Source organism: Mustela nigripes, chromosome 1 (assembly GCF_022355385.1).
Source record: "Mustela nigripes isolate SB6536 chromosome 1, MUSNIG.SB6536, whole genome shotgun sequence".
In the NCBI taxonomy this organism is placed as follows: Eukaryota; Metazoa; Chordata; class Mammalia; order Carnivora; family Mustelidae; genus Mustela; species Mustela nigripes.
In genome coordinates, this window is record NC_081557.1 from 58,061,365 (window position 1) to 58,081,229 (window position 19,865).

At 37.5% G+C, this 19,865-nt stretch overlaps 1 protein-coding gene across 4 annotated transcripts in view; it reads right to left on the reverse strand.

Moving 5' to 3' along the window:
* PRCP (prolylcarboxypeptidase) overlaps positions 1 to 19,865 on the reverse strand; it is a 73,900-nt gene that overhangs the window by 14,350 nt on the left and 39,685 nt on the right. For all 4 annotated transcript variants that reach the window (XM_059411842.1, XM_059411858.1, XM_059411865.1 and 1 more), the window contains exons 4-7: positions 16,578 to 16,679; positions 10,388 to 10,569; positions 10,000 to 10,157; positions 9,260 to 9,432 (exon numbers count right to left, since the gene is read on the reverse strand). In XM_059411842.1, coding sequence (XP_059267825.1) covers positions 9,260 to 9,432; positions 10,000 to 10,157; positions 10,388 to 10,569; positions 16,578 to 16,679 — 615 coding nt within the window. The remainder of the gene's footprint in view (positions 1 to 9,259; positions 9,433 to 9,999; positions 10,158 to 10,387; positions 10,570 to 16,577; positions 16,680 to 19,865) is intronic.

The window sequence follows — 19,865 nt, forward strand, 5'->3', positions numbered from 1 at the left end:
GGAGCCGAAGGCAGAGGCCTTAACCCACTGAGCCACCCAGGCACCCCATAAAATTCTAGTATTAAAAATCACAGACAAGGGGACCCTGGGTGGCTCAATGGGTTAAGCCTCTGCCTTTGGCCAAGGTCATGATCCCAGGGTCCTGGGATCAAGTCCTGTATCGGGCTCTCTGCTCAGCAGGGAACCTGCTTCCCCCCTCTCTCTGCCTGCCTCTATGCCTACTTGTGATCTCTGTCAAATAAATAAATAAAATCTTAAAAAAAAAATCATAGACAATACTTGGGGTGAGGAGTGAAAGAATGAGTGACTAGACAGTGGCATGGAGAATTTTTAGGGGTAGGGAAATATTCCCTATCTTCATAGAGGTCTGGGTTATATAATAAATAGTTCATTGGCAATTTGTGTAATTCACAGTACATAAATTTTATCTAAAAAAAAAACATAAACAAATCCTGAAGTCCCATTAATGATGATAAAGGTGAAATGTTCAAAAGAAGTATACTGATATCTGCAACTTACCTTGAAATGCATTTTAAAAATAAAATGGAATAAAGGATAGAAGGATGGTTAGGCAAATATGTATGTGCAAAATCAAATACAGCAAAATACTTTTCTAGAATTTAGGTGTCATTTTTATGGGTGTTCACTGTCCAATTATTTTAATGTTTCTACATTTGTAATTCTTCACAATAAAATGTGGGGGAAAATCACAGGCAATGTAATCACAGCAAAAAACAACCATAACTACTAATTACAGAGTTATGGGTTTACAACCATTATATCATATAGTCCTCAAACAATCTTATCAGATATATTATCATCTACTATTTTATATAGAGAAACTGAATCTTAAACCACTTATTCGAGGTTACTCAGCTAGTAAATGTTAAGATCTAGATACAACCCCAGATCTCTCTAGTTATAAAATACAGGTCTTATCCATCAAGCTACACAGCTTAGAAAGCATCCCCTGTAAAACCGCAAATGGCCACAATGGCAAGGAAATCACACTCCGTAAGCTTTCATCTTCTATTAACACCTTGACATGAAGTCAGTGATTTGATCCTTTCTCATTTCATATGGAAAAAATGTATATAGCAGGCAAGTACTGATTCAAAGAGAGAGAGCGGGGCGCCTGGGTGGCTCAGTGGGTTAAGCCTCTGCCTTTGGCCAAGGTCATGATCCCAGGGTCCTGGAATCGAGCCCCACATCAGGCTCTCTCCTCCATGGGGAGCCTGCTTCCTCCTCTCTCTCTTTCTGCCTGCTTCTCTGCCTACTTGTGATCTCTGTCTATCAAATAAATAAAAATCTTTAAAAAAAATAAAATGAAAAATAAAAAATATATATAAGAGAGAAAGACATCCAGAGAAGAAAGAGCCAAGAAAGAAAGAGTCTAGTTACTCTACTTTTGGGATAGGCTCTGGGCAGCAGAAGCCACAAGGCTTGGGCTGGCCTTATGCACCCACTCAGGAAAGGAGGACACTGAGAAAGGAAGTAAACAGCAAAAAGCAAACCTAGCCTCTAATCAGTTTTGCTTAGGACTAGTTTCCAGCAACATCTTTCTGATAAAAAAGGGAAACGTGAAAAAGTGGAAGAAATGAACCAGGGAAAATTCAATGTCTATGGAATTCTATGGAATGGACCTGTGGAATGCATAGAAGAACACTAAGGTCAAGCATATAGCTTCAATAGATGAGGCAGGGTGACAATGTAAGCTGGGCAGGAGGAAAAGTGAGTGCTGATGAGCAACAACAAAGAAGTAGCCTAAAACTCGAAAAGAACAGTAGCAAGTTAAGTGTGACTCACATACTGGCATCAGATTCCCTCTCAGAGCTAGAACACTGGCCCTCTGTCAGGCAAAGAAAAGGAGTACCCATGAATAGCCATCTCTGCCAATAGCAGTTACTGTCACTCCTTAAAAGACACAAGCATGGCTGGGGACTGGCACCAGCTGACAATACTTGGGTTTCGGCAGTCCAGTTACACAAAGAGAACATCCTGGTCAGAAACTTGGCATCTAATAGAAATTCCATGCCCAGATTAAGGCCACTCCTGGGTCCACTGTCCTCTCTGAGGTCAGGGCTCCTTTGGAGTACTCGGTCCAGTTCTGAGCACCACACTTTAAAGACAATGACCAAAGGAGCAATCAGGATGGGGAGTTGAGGAAAAGTTGAAGCAATCCTACAATTGCTCATTTGTATCATTCCCAATCTTTTACACTACAAAGGCTACAATAAATAAACCTGAGGATAAATCATTACATATATCCTTAATTGTTTTCTTGAGGTAACTGATTCAAAGGAAATAAACATTTTTAAAAAAGATTTTATTTACTTATCTGAGAGAGAGCAGGAGCAGTGGGGAGGGGCAGAGGGAGAGGGAGAAGCAGATGTCCTGCTGAGCAGGGAGCCCTACGTGGTGGGGCTCAAACCTAGGACCCTAGGATCATGACCTAAGCTGAAGGCAGATGCTTAACCAACTAAGCCACCCAGGTGCCCCAGGAAATAAATACTTTTAAGGCCTTTGTTACATCCTGTCAAGTTGCGTTACAGAAAGAAAGTACCAATTTATAATTCTACTGGTATATCAGATAACAGAAGGCCTAAAAAAAAAAAAATCACTTCTGTGTACTTCCTTAACAATTATGGTAGTAAAGAATGAAATTTTCCAAAAAAATACTGAAGTTATACTAGCAAAACCTCAGCACTATTTCCATGCTTAGTTAAAAGAAGATAATCATGGGGCGCCTAGGTGGCTCACTCAGTCAGTAAAGTGTCTGACTCTTGATTTCAGCTCATGTCATGATCTTGGGGGTGTAGAAGTGAGCCCTGCGTTGGGCTCCACACTCAGCACAGAGTCTGCTTGTTCTTCTCCCTCTGCTCCTCTCCCCCACCCTGCTCATACAGGCACTTTGTCTTTCTCTGTCTCTCTCTTCCTCTATTTCTTAAATAAATAAATAAAATTCAAAAATAAAACACGAATTAAAAAAAAGAATAAAAGGAGATAATCAGGGGCACCTCAGTGGTGCCTCTGCTTTCAGTTCAAGTCATGATCTCAGAGTCCTGGGATCCCGTCCTTGCATCCAGTTCTCTGCTCAACAGGGACCTGCTTCCCCTCTCTCTCTGCCTGCCTCTTTATTTGTGATCTCTCTCTCTGTCAAATGCATACATAAAATCTTAAAAATAAAAATAAAGGAGATAATCACATACTTTTATTAAAAATCCACAGAATGCACAAAACACTTATGTAAATGTTAAGTTGGAACCACATGAAACTGCCATGTTTATAAGTCAAAGGTGGTCAAGCTATCAGCTTCTTTGGTTCAACCTCATCTAATACCCACTTCACCTTAAGCCTGATAATTTGCAGTTATTAGCCAACTGACTGTTTATTTAAGGGTTATGATCTACTCAGACAACAAGGTAAGAGTCCCTGCCAACCACTTTCATTCAGAACACTCACCATCCACATAGCCTCTGTACTATATTTCCTACTAATTTCATGGACACTATCAAATTAGCTTCTTCCAAACAATTTCTATGTAAGGTATAGCATTTCCACTTGTGCCATAAATTCACTGATACGAGAACATCTGGGACAGAGGCTGCTAGTACAACTACCGAATATTCCTCAAGGTCAGGTACTTTCTCTACAATGGCCCAGGGTAAAACACAAGGCCATCCCCATATCACAGAGGAGAATATAGCTGGGAGAAGTCTGGCTACAGACATACAGTTTTAGTAGTCTGAACCCAGACTCTGGCGACAAAGTCCCGGGATAACACTGTCCCCCTACTATTATGTAATAACAATAATAGTTACTACTATATAACTAGTATCACTTTAGTGCTTACTATACATGGGGTTCTATTAAATTTTCATAATGACCCTTATAAGCATTACAAATATGATATCCCCACTTTGCCAATGAGGAAACTAAAGCACAGAGAGGCTAAGAAACTTGCCCAAAGTCATACAACCAGGAAGTCGCAGAGTTGGAATTCAAACGGAAGACACACTCTGGAGCTTCCATTTGTAATAACCAACACTACACATACTCAACCTCAAGGTTTTAGTGTAAGAGAAAAATAACAACACAAACAGTGCCTAAATATACCTGTAGTCTCACTTAAATATTTTAAGCAATTTTTTTAATTCTTAGATTATCTTTATATTTTTCTAAGTTTATCTGGTAAAAATTTTAATAAAAGGGATTCAATATAAAAATAAAATATATAATATATATTTTATATTATATAAATTTTATATTTATATAAAAATCATACAACTTTTTGGGGGTGCCTGGGTGGCTCAGTCAGTTAGGTGGCTGCCTTCGGATCAGGTCATGATCCCAGGACCCTGGGATCGACTCCATGTCGGGCTCCCTGCTCAGTGGGGAACCTGCATCTCCCTCTCCCTCTGCCTGCTGCTCTCCCTACTTGTGCTCTCTCTGTAATAAATAAATAAAATCTTAAAAAAAAAAATCACACAACTTTTTTATTATGCAACAAAGAAAACTGTAAAATAGTAATTAATATGAGGCTCAACAATCAACATACGAAATACTTAATTTACCTTCTATTTCCTAGAGCAAAAGTAAATGTACAGGGAAAAGAAATTTAAAAAGAGCATTACACATCCATTTTAATTATGGCTTTAAAGGGTGTAGAAACAGAACATTTCTATTTTAGTACCAAACTAATTAGCTCTGCACCCAAATATTTAATTTGTGCTTTGACCCCACATACACTAGAGAAAGTAAAGACAATGATCTGTTTCAAAGCTTTACGTGTCCCTTTACTTATAAGGATAAGCATTTGAATAAAAGAAAGAAAAAAGGGGGCAAAGAAATTTTTTTAAAAGAAGGAAAGAAGATAGGTTAAAAAAAAAAAAAAAGACCAACCTCCTCTCAGAAAGTATGGTCCATCCACATTAGAGAAAGGATTAAGCAGATACATTCAGCTTTTCTAATAGATATTCTTTCTCTAAGGTTTCAATACCCCTCTCACACTCACAGATAATCACATTAGTTTTGTCTTTAAAAGCTCTCCTTTCATAGAATGCACCTAAACCGCTTAAACCACCCAGAGAGGTCGAATACATTATCAAGCACCAAGACAAACCAAAGAAATTTTCCATTTTATGTCTTATTATTTCACTATATCTATCTGCATGCTCAGAAGGCTAAGCCAAGAGATGTGGTGAGTTATCAGCTAAAAACTTATTCAAAATAAACAACCTCTATAGTATCCTTAAACACTGCTTTTTAAGCTGAGAAGAGGTCTAGTAGTTTTTATGCTGACGGAGCAGTCAAATTACAGAGAGGTTTTCTATTTCCCTTTTCTCTTGTGTTCCCTCAGCCAAGTCCATGATTATTTCTGCATGAATGTTGCAGCTTCTGTTAACAGTAAATAAAAGCAAAAGAAGTCTGAGTGTACACAGCCCACAAATTAAAAAGAACGATACTTGAGTTGACACAGAAAAGACATTCAATCACTGCCTATGGATCATTCAGAACCATACAAGGTCCAGGCAGAATTGGAAATCACCTACTTTTTTTTCATAACCCAACTGTTACACATCATCTCACTATCCTAAGCCTGAATTACAGACTTAGAAAAGGACGGCTGTTTGTTAGCCCTTTAAAAAGGAGGAAGTGTATCAGAGGGAGGAGGAGTCCTGGTTAAATGGAACTATCCAAGTGAAAGAGTGGTCCGCAACTGGGTAGTGTTCCTGGGATTAGTGGGTTGGGAGAACAGAGAGGAGGTCAAGAAAGGAGAAATAGAATGAACAGTGAAAGAAAGTGATATAAAGCTAAAAGTCTGGGAGGGAGACATGTAGTAGAAATACTCTAAAATCATATAGGATAAAACTGGAAATAGGGCAATGGAAATTTCTCAAGCAGGGGGCAAAGAGAGATTTCTTTTGGTTGGTGTGCAGGCAAGAAACAGAATCATAAATATATTATAAGCAATCAAGAATTCCTTAATATGCCAAAAAGATAAAACTATAAGAAGTAACTGAAAAGAATGACAAGAAGTAGTCCTAAAGAAAAACAAAAGGTGATTATAGGGCAAAGACCCAAGTTACCTTGTCTTAAAAATAAACTTTTATAATGTATATACACTAAAGATAAAAGAACTGTGCTAGATCAAAAACAGAATGCAAAATATCTCAGATACACTCCACTAACTTTGAGTGAATATTTAAGAGAAAGAAAGGATAGACATTTATTTACATTTAAAGTTGCAACAGCAAAGTATCTCAAAAGGAACATTAAAGAAATGGGTAGAGAAGCAAAGCTAGTGTTCCTTGTTCCAAATCATAAACAAATGAACACTGAAAAGCCCTATTCCTCTGGCTTTTTTCTAAATCAGGGGTTGGCATACTAAAGCCCACAGGCCAAATCCAGGCTACTGCCTGTTTTATAAATAACGTATTTTTGTGACACTGGCTACTTTCTTGCTACAGCTGCAGAACTGAATAACTGTAGCAGAAACCGAATGGTCCACAAAACATAAAATATTTACTATCTAGTTCTTTACAAATAAAGTTTGTCGACGTTTGTTGTAAATAACAAGGGAATTCCCCATATGTTTTTATCACCTGACAACTCATTTGTTCTTCAAGTGGGTAAAAATGCAAAAGTAATTATCACTTTGTAAAGAGAATACAGTTAAATCTGATAGTTGTCACAATGCAGCTAGTGATCCACCCAAAACTTCAGCCAAATCCTCTCCTCATGCAGTGCAATATGGTAGAAGATCAGAGGTTCTGAACAATGGTAGACCCAAGCTCAAATCCCACTTTTACCATCTTCACTGAGCTTAAATTTCCTCTTTATAAAACTCCATAAATTTTCTCTCCATTGTACCTCTTTTTCATATATAAGGGGATTAAATGGGATAGCATATATGAAAGTGTTCTGCAAACAGTAAAATAATATAGATAAGGCCTTATTAGCACAAAGACATATATGGAGGCTAACTGACTCGAATTTATTTTTTTCTCATTATTTTGATCCAGGTTTTCTTACCATGAGAGAGACAGCTCTTTTAAATATTTCTGTATTATCTAAATTCAATTTAATTCAATACACATTTACCTCTGGCCTGTATGTGCAAGACATCCAGTTGTCATTCTACTTTTTAGATGAAGAAAAATATCTCTAATAGCAAATGACCTTGTTCCATTTGGGTTATAAAGTTTTAAGCAAAATGTTCATTTAATATTAACTTCAAAGGGACTGTTAAATTAAAAGTGCTTTTGAAAATTGGTTCTCATATTATCAAGTCTGTTTACATTTCTGGCATTCATTCCAGCTGCAGAATCAGTTATATTCTCTAAACTTAACCATCAAGTTGGCTAAACTTGGATTTTAAAACTAAGAATGTTCTTTACAAAGAAATGCTTAAAAGGAGATACACAAGGCACCTGGGTGGCTCTGCCTTCGGCTCAGTAATTGCTGCTAATGGAGTGATTACTGTGTGTCGTGTCTTGTGCTGAACACTTTGCATGGACAATTTACTTATTACATCTTTGTGATGTATGTGAGACAGGTAGACCTGTGTCGTATATGGTTGGTGGTTAATAAATGGGATCTCAGGGTCCTGGGATCGAGTCCCGCATCAGGCTCTCTGCTTGGCGGGGAGCCTGCTTCCTCCTCTCTCTCTCTGCCTGCCTCTCTGTCTACTTATGATCTCGCTCTGTCAAATAAATAAATAAAATCTTCAAAAAAAAAAAAAAAAAGGAGATACACAATAAAGCATTTTGCCATATAAAGAACCTAAACATTTATGATGTAATGTGTCTTTACACTTTCCAGAGTGTTTTCACATCTAGTATTTTATTTGATCCTGAGCACAACCCTACGGAGAACTAAGTATAATTATTTCATTTTGCAGAGGAAGATGTTCAGAAGAAGATAGCCTCACCCAAGATCACACAGCTGGTAAATGGTAGTTTCTAGATCAAGGATCCAGAGTCAGTACTCTTTCCACTCCACCTGCTGCATGGAGATCACTCCTTTGTGATAAATGTGTAGCACTCAGAACACATTAGCAGTTGACTGAATCATAGCATGTGAGAGCATTTGCCATTTATTAACCACTAACCACATACGACACAGTTCTACCTGTTTCACATACATCACAAAGATGTAATAAGTAAATTGTCCATGCAAAGTGTTCAGCACAAGACACGACACACAGTAATCACTCCATTAGCAGCAATTACTGGTATTAGTTTTAATTCATACAACTCTATAATCTATTCATTTTGTCTTCTTTATTCAAGTAAGAGGAAACTGATGTTCAGAAAAGTTAGATAAGGGACGCCTGGGTGGTACAGTTGGTTAAGTCACCAACTCTTTGTTTGGGCTCAGGGTCAGGCTCTCCATTCTTGTCTGCTCAAGACTCTTTCCTGGGGCACCTGGCTGGCTCAGTCATTAAGTGCTTGCCTTCGTCTCAGGTCATGATCCCAGGGTACTGGGATGGAGCCTCACATGGGGCTCCCTGATCGGCAGGAAGCCTGCTTCTCCCTCTCCCACTCCCCCTGCTTGTGTTCTCCCTCTTGATGTGTCTCTCTCTGTCAAATAAATAAATAAAATCTTTAAAAAAGAAGAAGACGACGACTTGTCTTTAACAACAACAACAAAATGACTCTTTTCTTTTCCCTCTACCTGTTGTTAAATAATAAGATAAATAAAAATAAATAAATAAATAAATAAATCTTTAAAAAAGGGAAAAAGAAAAGTCAGGTAAGATGTCCAAGTGAGGGGGGCCTGGGTGGCTCAGTGGGTTAAAGCCTTTGCCTTTGGCTCAGGTCATGATCCCAGGGTCCTGGGATCGAGCCCCACATCAGGCTCTCTCCTCCATGGGGAGCCTGCTTCCTCCTCTCTCTCTTTCTGCCTGCCTCTCTGCCTACTTGTGATCTCTGTCAAATAAATAAATAAAATCTTAAAAAAAAAAAAATTAAAAAAAGATGTCCAAGTGAGTAACCAAAAAGTGACAGAAGTCAGGATTTCTGCCCAGGTTAGTCAAACCAAGAGTCCCTTTGTCACTGGAGATTCCTTTACTGCTAAAAGTCACAGAAAGCACCAGTTTAAAAAACAAAACAAAATCCTGAGACTAATAATACACTATATGTTAATTAACTTGAATATAAATTTTAAAAAAAGAAAGAAAGATGCTTTCTATAAACAAAAAGAAAGAAAGACAGAAGTTCATATTAAAAGTGATGAAAGGACATTTTTCTGTTACCTTTATAGGCCAAGCAGGCAAAGGCTGTAAAAAGTCACACTCGTAAGGGTAGTCCACCATTGCCAGATTTATCCAGGTTTCAGAGAGCCAGGCTTTCAAATGCTGGACATCCTGAGCATTTGTTAATGCGGTACATAAGTCAAGGGCTTCAGAAAGCCAACGCAAGCCAGCACCTGAGAAGAGAATCACATTGTTGGGAACCTAAAAAGCACTATTTGACAGAACGCTTTACTCAATACTCCAGAAAATTCAATATTCTATACCATTTCTCCAAGAATGCTTTTTCAACATTCAATAAAATATTTTTAGGCATCTGGATAATGCCATGATAAACAGGTTGTCTATCCTCATGGAGTTTGCCAGAAATTATATGAATTATTCCCTGTTTTAAAGATACGATTGAGGTAAACAAGTAAATAAACAAATGGAACACTAGAGAGCAATCAGTGTAAACCCCAACAAGTAAAACAAATGGAAGTATCTGACATAGTGTCAAGCAAAAGACAGCAGACACAAAACATACATACTGTGTTCCTGATTATACTGGATGATGAGTAAACTATTACACCATACCGATTATGTTTTCCCTTGTGAAAATTCATCAAGTGATGTATTTTGATTTGTGTATGTTTTTGTATGTTTTACCTAAGTAAAAATGTTACTGAAAAACTGAGAAGTGTTGAAATTAACAAGTGAAAGGTAAAAAACTCTGTGATTCCATTCTATTAATTAAAGCTTACCTGTTCTTGAGAATCGATTAATAGCATCCCAGGAGCTACGGATGGTTTCTGAACAATTTGGACCACCTCTCTTAAAATCTTTAGTTACAATCTCCATAAATACACCACAAGGTACCAGATTACCAAAATGCCAAATGGGGGCGGAGGCTGCAAGAGCTCTAAATGGTGAGAAAAATAAGAAAGGAGAAAAGAAAAAAAAATGCAACTTACTGAATTAAAGTTCTGAAATTGAAACTGATACTGAACAAAAATGGTGAGAAAAATTACAGTTGTTAATGAGATATAAAGTAGAAATATCAGTACAACAGAACTTGTTTTACCAAAACAAATCTCTAAGTATGCTTGACAATCATTAAGAAGTGCTCATGTCCAACATAAATGCATTTACCCAACCACTATATGAGGATATTTCATCCTGAACCAGGCTGCAAGCATGCCACCGTAAGAGCCCCCTATGGCAATGACAGGTTGATTTTTAGCTCCTGGGATTGTTTTTTTCAAGTGTTTGATTAACACTGCAAAATCAGCCAGAGCTTGTTCTGATGTCAGAAAATTCAAGTGTCTGGAATCCTAAAGAAAAATAACAAAGAACAAATATAAATGTACACATAATAGCAGCTTAGGCATAGCATAGATCCAAGAAAAAAGCCAGTCAGATAAGCTTTTCTCCAAACAGAATTTCTAAGCAATTGAGTTAAAATGCCTAGTCAACATAAGAGCAATGTTGATTTAAACAAATCATTAAAACAATGATTTTAAGTTTGTGTGACAAACATAATATATTTTGCATTCAAATGTAATTTCGATTAAATGTATTTACCAAAGATCTTGTTGAGGTTGTAGAAATAACAGAAACAAACTCTAAGTAACTTTTAACTGCAAATGTGACAGAATACAATTTTCAGCTTAACAGATAATTGCTGTATAATTTTTATTTTAAAACTTGAAACATTTAAAATGGCTACCATACAGGCAAAAGTAGACCGAATCCTGTGAAATACTTAAGTATCATCAATAAAAATAAATCTCACCCTCCCTAGTAAGAAAGAAAATTATGTCTGATATACCAACAACCGGAAATTACCCTGTTGTAAACAATAGAAAATTAGAGTTAAAAACAAAAACCAATAGAACAACTATTTTCAGGCATTAGAAAAACAGCAATACCAGACATTGATCTCTGAGAGAAGGATACTCAAAAAGTTCCATGATCATCTAATTCTCTGCCTAGAGACAACTGCCTCACTTTAACATAGGGAAGTAAAGCTCAGAGCTCTGCTAAGCTGAGGAGGCTAATAAAGTATCTCCCTTTAAAAGATAAGTCCTCTCTTTGAACTTGTACTGGACTTAGTGACTTGGTTCTAACCAATAAAATGTGTCAGAAGCGATATGTGACTTCCAATGTTAACTCATAATAAGCACTGCAGTTTCCACCTTGCTCCATTGGATTACCGACTTTGAGGGAAGCCAGCTGCCTTGTCATGAGGCCATTGAACTAAGCCTTTGGAGAAATGCAGCAAGAGACAAATTGTAGCCTCTGGCTAACACCCAGCAACATTTTATCACTCATGTGGATTCTCCCTATAGTGGAGAAAGTTCTCTGGCACCAGTCAAGCCTTCAGATAATTGTTAGCACCAGCTGACATCTCAACCTCATAAGACCCCTTAAAAAAGAACCTCCTAGCTGAGCCACTTTTAATTTCTTACCCACAGGAGCATGAGACAATAAATGTCTACTGCTGTTTTAAATCACTAAGGTTTTTGTTTTTGTTTTTTTAAGATTATTTATTTATTTATTTGACAGAGATCACAAGTAGGCAGAGAGGAAGGCGGGGAGGAGTGGGGGAAGCAGGCTCCCCGATAAGCAGAGAGCCTGATGTGGGGCTCGATCCCAGGACCCTGAGATCATGACCTGAGCCAAAGGCAGAGGCTCAACCCACTGAGCCACCCAGGCGCCCCTAAATCACTAAGGTTTAAGGTAAATTGTTACAAAGCAATAGGTAACTAGTACAGCTATATACCTATTAGGCTGATCTTCATGATCTTACTTGATCTTCATGCTTTGGTCTCACCACTCTGACTCCTTCCATCATTTAGCCAAGTCTGAAACCACACAGTTCCCATCTTTCCTCTTTCCTATCATCCTTTAGCCTTCCCCCTTATCCAAGATGTATACCTTCTGACCTCTTACCTCCTTGCTTATTGTCTGTCACTAGTCTTTTACTTCCAGTTTTCTTCGCATTATGTATAGTTGAGTGCGATTTTTTTCTAATCCTCGCATAATATTTGTAATATTATCCCCCAAGCTACTGACAAATTCTGTGAGCACATGAAGAGAAGGAAGCATATCAAAGAAGAGCCCTCCGCTCCTTTTTGCTAACAAAGCATGAAAGAAGGGATCTAGAAGAGGATACTACATTTCTGTCTGCAACAAGGTGACTACTTCTCAATGGTTTCAGGATCTATCAACTCTCCGAATCAGATAATTATGCAGAATAAGCAGCTAAAGAATAGAGTTTCTCATGCAGCCCAACAAATATCAGCAACTTGTTCTGCTTTTCATTTCATTTTTCACTTTTTATTTATTTATAATGAGGTAATAAAACCTCTGAGAACAAAAATTAAAACTCCTTTCAAAATAGGCAGCCTAGAAAATTACTGTCCCTGAGTTCTTCTAACTCAAGAGTTCCCAAAAAGGATGGTATGTGTATACTGGTAGTATGCATGATGGTCTTAGATAATACACAGTCTTTCTTAATTTAATACTTGTTTTAATGTCATTTAGAAAAAATCATGTAACTAGGATATAAAGCCCTTGTTAAGGTAAGGTAAAGTTTGAAAAGTTAGTTCTTTAAAGAAAAATATTGGGCGCCTGGGTGGCTCAGTGGGTTAAGCCGCTGCCTTCGGCTCAGGTCATGATCTCAGGGTCCTGGGATCGAGTTCCGCGTTGGGCTCTCTGCTCAGCAGGGAGCCTGCTTCCTCCTCTCTCTCTCTCTGCCTGCCTCTCTGCCTACTTGTAATCTCTGTCTGTCAAATAAAATAAATAAAATCTTTAAAAAAAAAAGAAAAGAAAAGAAAAATATTGTGTAAATAATAGCGCAGATCGCAACCAAACACTCAGAATCTCAAAGGTAGTACAGAGTGACTTAGATGCAGAAAATGTATCCTTTTTATTAGGCGCACAGTCTGTGGTCAAGGCCAAAGCTCCTTGTGAGATCAGGAAAGGCCAGAAGGTAATCCAAGTGGCCCGTTGGGACTCGCTGAAAACGGGATAATTTGTACTCATTTTATTGAAAAATACCTATTAAACAATTGAGTGCTCACTGTATTTTTTCCAGGGGTAGACCTAAGAATTTAAGTGTATAATTTATAAACCAGAATTACTTACTGACATTTTTGCAACACTGAGAAGTTCCCTTCAAAGTCTCTGCAGCCATACCTTAGGATTTCTCTAGTTAGAGCTAACCTCATCACACTGAGTTAAAGACTGACCAACACTATAAATGATAATATTATGGCTTTAAAAAGTCTTAATCTGTTCAATTGCATATAAAAAGGAAAGATTACATACAAATTTTTTAAATTTCAAGCTGTTCAAATTAAAGCTATCATTTCTTTCTTAATGTTATTAGAACATGTAATACCCTAAACTTCAAAAAAAAAAAAAGTTTTAAACTTAAAAATAAAAAAGTATACAGGCACACCTCAGAGATCTTGCATGTTCAGTTCCAGTTCACTTCAATAAAGTGGGTATCTCAATAAAGCAAGTCAAACTACTATTTTGGCTTCCTAGTGCACATAAAGTTATGTTTACACTATACTGTAGTCCAGTAAGCGTGCATTAGTATTATTTAAAAATAGATGTACATTCTTAATTTTAAAATACTTCATTGATAAAAAATCCTAACACCATCTGAGCTTTCTGAGCTTTCATCTTTTTACCAGTGGAGGATCATGCCTAAATGATGATGGCTGCCAACTGGTCAGGGGGGCAGTTGCTGAAGGCTAGGGTGGCTAAGGCAATGTCTTAAAATAAAACAACAATAAAGTCTGCCACATTGATTGATTTTTCCTTTCATGAGTGCTTTCTCTGTAGCTTGTGATGCTGTTCAATAGTACTTAACCCACAGGAAAACTTCTTTCAAACTTGGAATCAGTCCTCTCAAACCCTATAGCTGTTTAACCAAGTTAAGTTTTTATAATTTTCTACATTCATTGTTGTTATTTCAACAATCTTCATAGCATCTTCACCAGCAGTAGATTCCATCTTCAGAAACCACTTTCTTTGCTCAACCATGAGAAGCAATTCTTCATCTATTCAAATTTTATCATGAGATTGGAGGATTTCAGTCACATCTTAAGGCTATACTTGTAATTCTAGTTCTCCTGCTATTTCTACCACATTTGCAGTTACATCCTCTACTGAAGTCTTCAGCCCCTCACAGTTACATACAAGGGCTGAAATCTACTTCTTTCAGACTCCAGTTCATGTTGATTATTTTGACCTCTTCACACAAATCCTAAATATCCTTCAAGGCATCTAGAATGGTGAATCTTTTCCAGGAGGTTTTCAACTGACTTTGCCCATATCTATCAGAGGATTCACTCTCTGTGGCAGCTAAAGCCTTATGAAATGTATTTCATAAATAAGATTTGAAATTCAAAATGACTTTTTTAAAAAAGATTTTATTTATTTATTTGACAGAGAGATCACAAGTAGGCAGAGGCAGCTGAGAGGGAGGGGGAAGTAGGCTCCCCACTGAGCAGAGAGTCCGATATGGGGCTTGATCCCAGGACCCTGGGATCATGACCTGAGCCAAAAGCAGAGGCTTAACCCACTGAGCCACCCAGACACCCCTCAAAATAACTTCTGGATCCATGGGCTGCAGAATAGATGCTGTATTAGGAGACATGAAAACAACGTTCACCACATTGTACATTTCCATCATAGCTCTTGGATGACCAGGTGCATTGTCAATGAACAATATTTTGAAAGAAACTTTTTTCTTCCTAAGCAGTAGGTCTCAACAGTGATCTTAAAATATTCAGCAGACCATTTTGTGAACAGATGTGCAGCCATTCAGGCTTTGTTCTTCCACTTATACAGCACAAACAAAGTAGATTCAGCATAATTCTTTAAGGCCCTAGGATATTCAGGATGGTAAATGTGCACTGGCTTCAATTTAAAGTTACCAGCTACACTAACCCCTAACAAGAGAGTCAGGCTGTCCTTTCGAAGATTTGAAGCCAATCATTGACTTCTCCTCTCTAGCAATGAAAAGTCCTAGATGGCATTCCCTTTAAGAAGCTGTTTTGTCTATATTGAAAATCTATGGTTTAATGTAGTTGCCTTCATGAATTCTCTCAGCTAGATTTTCTGTATAACTTACTGCAACTTCTGTATCAGCACTTACTGCTTCATCTTCACTGTTATGTTATGGAGATGGCTTCTTTCCTTAAACCTCATGAACCAACCTCTGATAGCTTCAGACTTTTCCTCTGTAGCTTCCTCACCTTCCTCAGCCTTCATCAAATTGAAGAGAATTAGGGCCTTGCTCTGGATTAGGCTTTGACTTGAGGGAATGTTGTGGTTTGTTTGATCTTCTATCCAGATCACTCAAACTTTCCATATTAACAACAATGCTGTTTCACTTTTTTGTCAGGTGTATGTTCACTGGAGTAGCACTTTTAATTTCCTTCAAGAATTCTTTCTTTGCGGGGCGCCTGGGTGGCTCAGTGGGTTAAGCCGCTGCCTTCAGCTCAGGTCATGATCTCGGGGTCCTGGGATCGAGTCCCGCATCGGGCTCTCTGCTCAGCAGGGAGCCTGCTTCCCTCTCTCTCTCTCTGCCTGCCTCTCCATCTACTTGTGATTTCTCTCTGTCAAATAAATAAATAAAATCTTTAAAAAAAAAAAAAAAAAAAAAAAAAAAAAAAAGAATTCTTTCTTTGCATTCACAACCTGGCTGAATGACTGGCACTAGAGGCCTAGCTTTTGGCCTCTCTCACTATTTTGAACTTTGAACATGCCTTCCTCACTAAGCTTAATCATTTCTAGCTTTCTATTTACAGTGAAAGACATGCAACTCTTCTTTTCTTTTCATTGGAACATTTAGAGGCCATTGCAGGATTATGCAGGATTATTAATTAGCTTATTTCAATATTTTTGTGTCTCAGGGAATAACCAGACCTGAGGAGACAGAAAGAGATGGAGGACTAGCCACTCGGTAGAGTAGTCAGAACAGATACGTTATTTATCAATTAAGTTTGCCATCTTATGTGAGCATCTTAGACAACTGATCACAGATCACCATAATATAAATAAATATAAAATAAATAAATATAATAATATTATTATATTATATATAATAAATAAATATAAAAACAATGAAAAAGTCAAATATATTACAAGAATTGCCAAAATGTATCACAGAGACACAAAGGAAGCAAATGCTATTAGAAAAATGGCACTGATACACTGGCTCAACAGAGTTGCCACAAACCTTCAATTTGCAAATACCACATGATCTGTGAAGTACAGTAAATGGAAGTACAATAAAACAAGGCATACCTGTACTTACCCTGAATGATTTGTTACCAAAAGGTAGGGATTCTCCATAGTATCGATGTTCTGCAAACACCAACATAGCCTTCAGTTGATCAGCCACATCCCACATGAACCCCTGGGAAGAATTTACAAATATTTTACAGGATAAAAACCAGGATGTGAAAAAAATCATCAAACCTTTTGACAACTCCTATGAAACGAATGTTAAACCAGACCAAAAAGAACTCTGAGAAGCTGCATAATTTATGTTTGTTCTACAGATAAAAAAATTATTGTTTCATTGTTGCACATCAATCTCATACTATGTTAGAGTGAAACAATAAAAAATAATCTCAAGTCACTCAAACACCAGTCATTCCAACTCTCCTTATTCTAACATTCTAGCTGTAGGATCAATACTGTGTTGAAAATAGTCTTCAAATTGCCCTGTGTACCAGTCTAGGAAAGAACTGAGGATGTCTAAGTTAGCTGCCTACTCATAAACATTCACAACATAAAAGAAAAAAAAACAATAAAAATAAGCATACTGGACTCCCTTGGGTTCCATATTATCTTATTTACTTGGAAATAAGCAGTCGCTAACAAAGGCCAGTAATAGCTGAGTGCTTACAATGCGTCAGGCACTGTTCTAAATACTTCATATATAGTAATTCACTTAATTATCACAACAATCTAGGAGACAGGCACTTTTATTATCTCCATTTTAGAGACAGGGACACTGAGACACAGTAGTTTAAATATCCTATGACAGTCAACACAACTAGAAAGTGGCAGAGCCAAGAACTGAACACTGGCTTGCTGGCTTCATAGCACAATCAGCCAGTGCATTCGACCTCCTTATGTCCACACTTAATGCTTGTGATTAATCAATCACTGCATTTTTTTCATTTACCTCAAATGGTGCCCTCAGAATTCTTCTTGACAAAGCACTCTAGGCAGCCAACATCAATCGATTAGATTTAGATTTAGCACAGATTAAAACTATTTGTCATTCCTAGGGCACACTCTTGTTTTTTAATGAACTGCTGCTCCCTACCAACAACTAAGAAATTTCTAAAAGGTTTTGTTCATTTCGATCAATAAATGAACAATTAAAAGATCTGCGTGCATGTGCTGATAGAGAATTTAAACTGTTATCTGTGATGGTTTCAATAATCCTTACTTTCTCTCTTAATACATTGCCCAGTCCCTGCCATTTATCTGCAGATTCTGTAATAAGCAGCTCAAGCATGCTCTCCTCTACCTACTGATCACCGGCACCGCTGATCACTCCCGCTTCTCAACACCACCGTGCTAGGCATAGCTCTCTATTACCATGTTGCAATATTTGCTTATATGTATGTCTTACCCTACCAGATTATAAGCTTCTTAAGGGTAAGGATCATCTATCAAAATAGCCACACCTCTGGGGAGCTGACCTCAGGCTTTTAATGGAAGCAATTTAAGTGAACTGATATGCATTATAATAAGTGATTATTTGCCTATATCTATTTCAGGGTATTTGTATTTTTCAGAAGAGGTCCATGTAATATATTAACATTTAATAATAGTATAGCATTGTCCTAAGTTCCTAATTCTTATTTATTCCTCACAGCAACTCTATGAACCAGATTATTAATATACCCATTTAGCGCATAAGAAAACTGAGGCACAGAATAAGAAACTACCCAAAGTCACAAAGCATAATGGTAAAACAAGAATTCAATCCTTATCAGTCCTAATCAGTCTAATCACTCCTGACATTCTGCTACACTGTCTCTTAATAGATGAATGTCCAGAATATGTGAATATGCAACCAGGACATTTTAGTATGTACAGGGATGTGTCTAGGGCTGGGAAAAAACTGAGATCCTCCTAAGGATCTACCTTTAGCCCCTTCCTGAACTGCTTCAACACTTGAGTGGCTCCTCCTCTCTACCACTTCTGAGGCAAGCCTGAAATTATGCTGCAGTGTCTGTCAGAGCAGTGGAGGGAGGAGCAGCTGCCTGTTTATTAATTCTATAAAGAAAAGGAGGGAGCACACAGGTGGCTCAGTTAAGTGTCTGACTTTTTAAAATTTTTTTAATTTTTCATTTATTCTTATTTTAAATTTTTTTTAAGTGTCTGACTCTTGATTTCAGCTGAGGTCATGATCTCAGGGTCATGAGACTGAGCCCCAAGTTGCGCTCTACACTGAATGTGGAGCCTGCTTAAAATCTCTCTCTCCTACTCTCTTTCCTCCTACCCTCCCATTTATTCTCCCTCTCTCAAAAAAAAAAAGGAAGAGGAGGAGGAAGTGGGAGAGGAGCTAGAAAAATAACTGGACAGGAGAAGCTGCCCCATGGCCTTTGCATAAATAGGAAGTCACATAAGAGAAAGAAAAAAAAAAAAGCTAAAGCAGCCTCAGTTGTTCCATAGAAAAAGCAAGCAGGAATCTGATGGAAAATAAATCTTAACTTCATTTGTCACTGATGTAAGAGAAACAGACATCCTAGGATCTCATTTCTCAGGAAATTATTTTCAACTAACATATTTAGACTCAATATTCCTAAGGAAATAATCAGAAATGGGAAATCCAATAACAGTATAATTGGGTTCATATCTTTACTTCCAATTCAGTGTAGTTCAATACACATTTACTGAGACCTCCTGAATACTAGGCACCATTGCCAGACATTGGCAGTGGAGAAAATACAATTCAGTCTTCACTTTAAGGTAATTCATAGACTAGCTTTTTGGTAGGAAATTGACATCTTCTAGTCACAGTTTTGGAATACAAAAAAGGAAAATTTCTTCCTTTCAAATTAAATGTTGTTAATGGATTTAAGTGTTATTATAAAAGATGATAGGATATACAGTCAGGGAAGCAAGCTGACATCTATACAATTTTTTAACCCTCACAAATATAGGAAAAATAGAACAGGAAAGCTAAAATCCTATTTGACAATCAAACTTGAATTTTTTTTTTTCTTATTTGCCCTGGCTTTGTTTAGGTTTTATCCATTTATTCATTTAACAAATATTTATTGAGCACCAATTATATGCCTTAGCACAGTTTTAGACTGAATACACAACACTGAACAAACAAAAATCACACCCTTGTGTTTACATTTACATTGACCATAATCAAAACAAACAAAAACCAAAAAAACCTATATGCAATAACATTTAAAAAAAGATTTTAGGGGCGCCTGGGTGGCTCAGTGGGTTAAGCCGCTGCCTTCGGCTCAGGTCATGATCTCCGGATCCTGGGATCGAGTCCCATATCAGCTCTCTGCTCAGCACGGAGCCTGCTTCCTCCTCTCTCTCTCTCTCTCTCTCT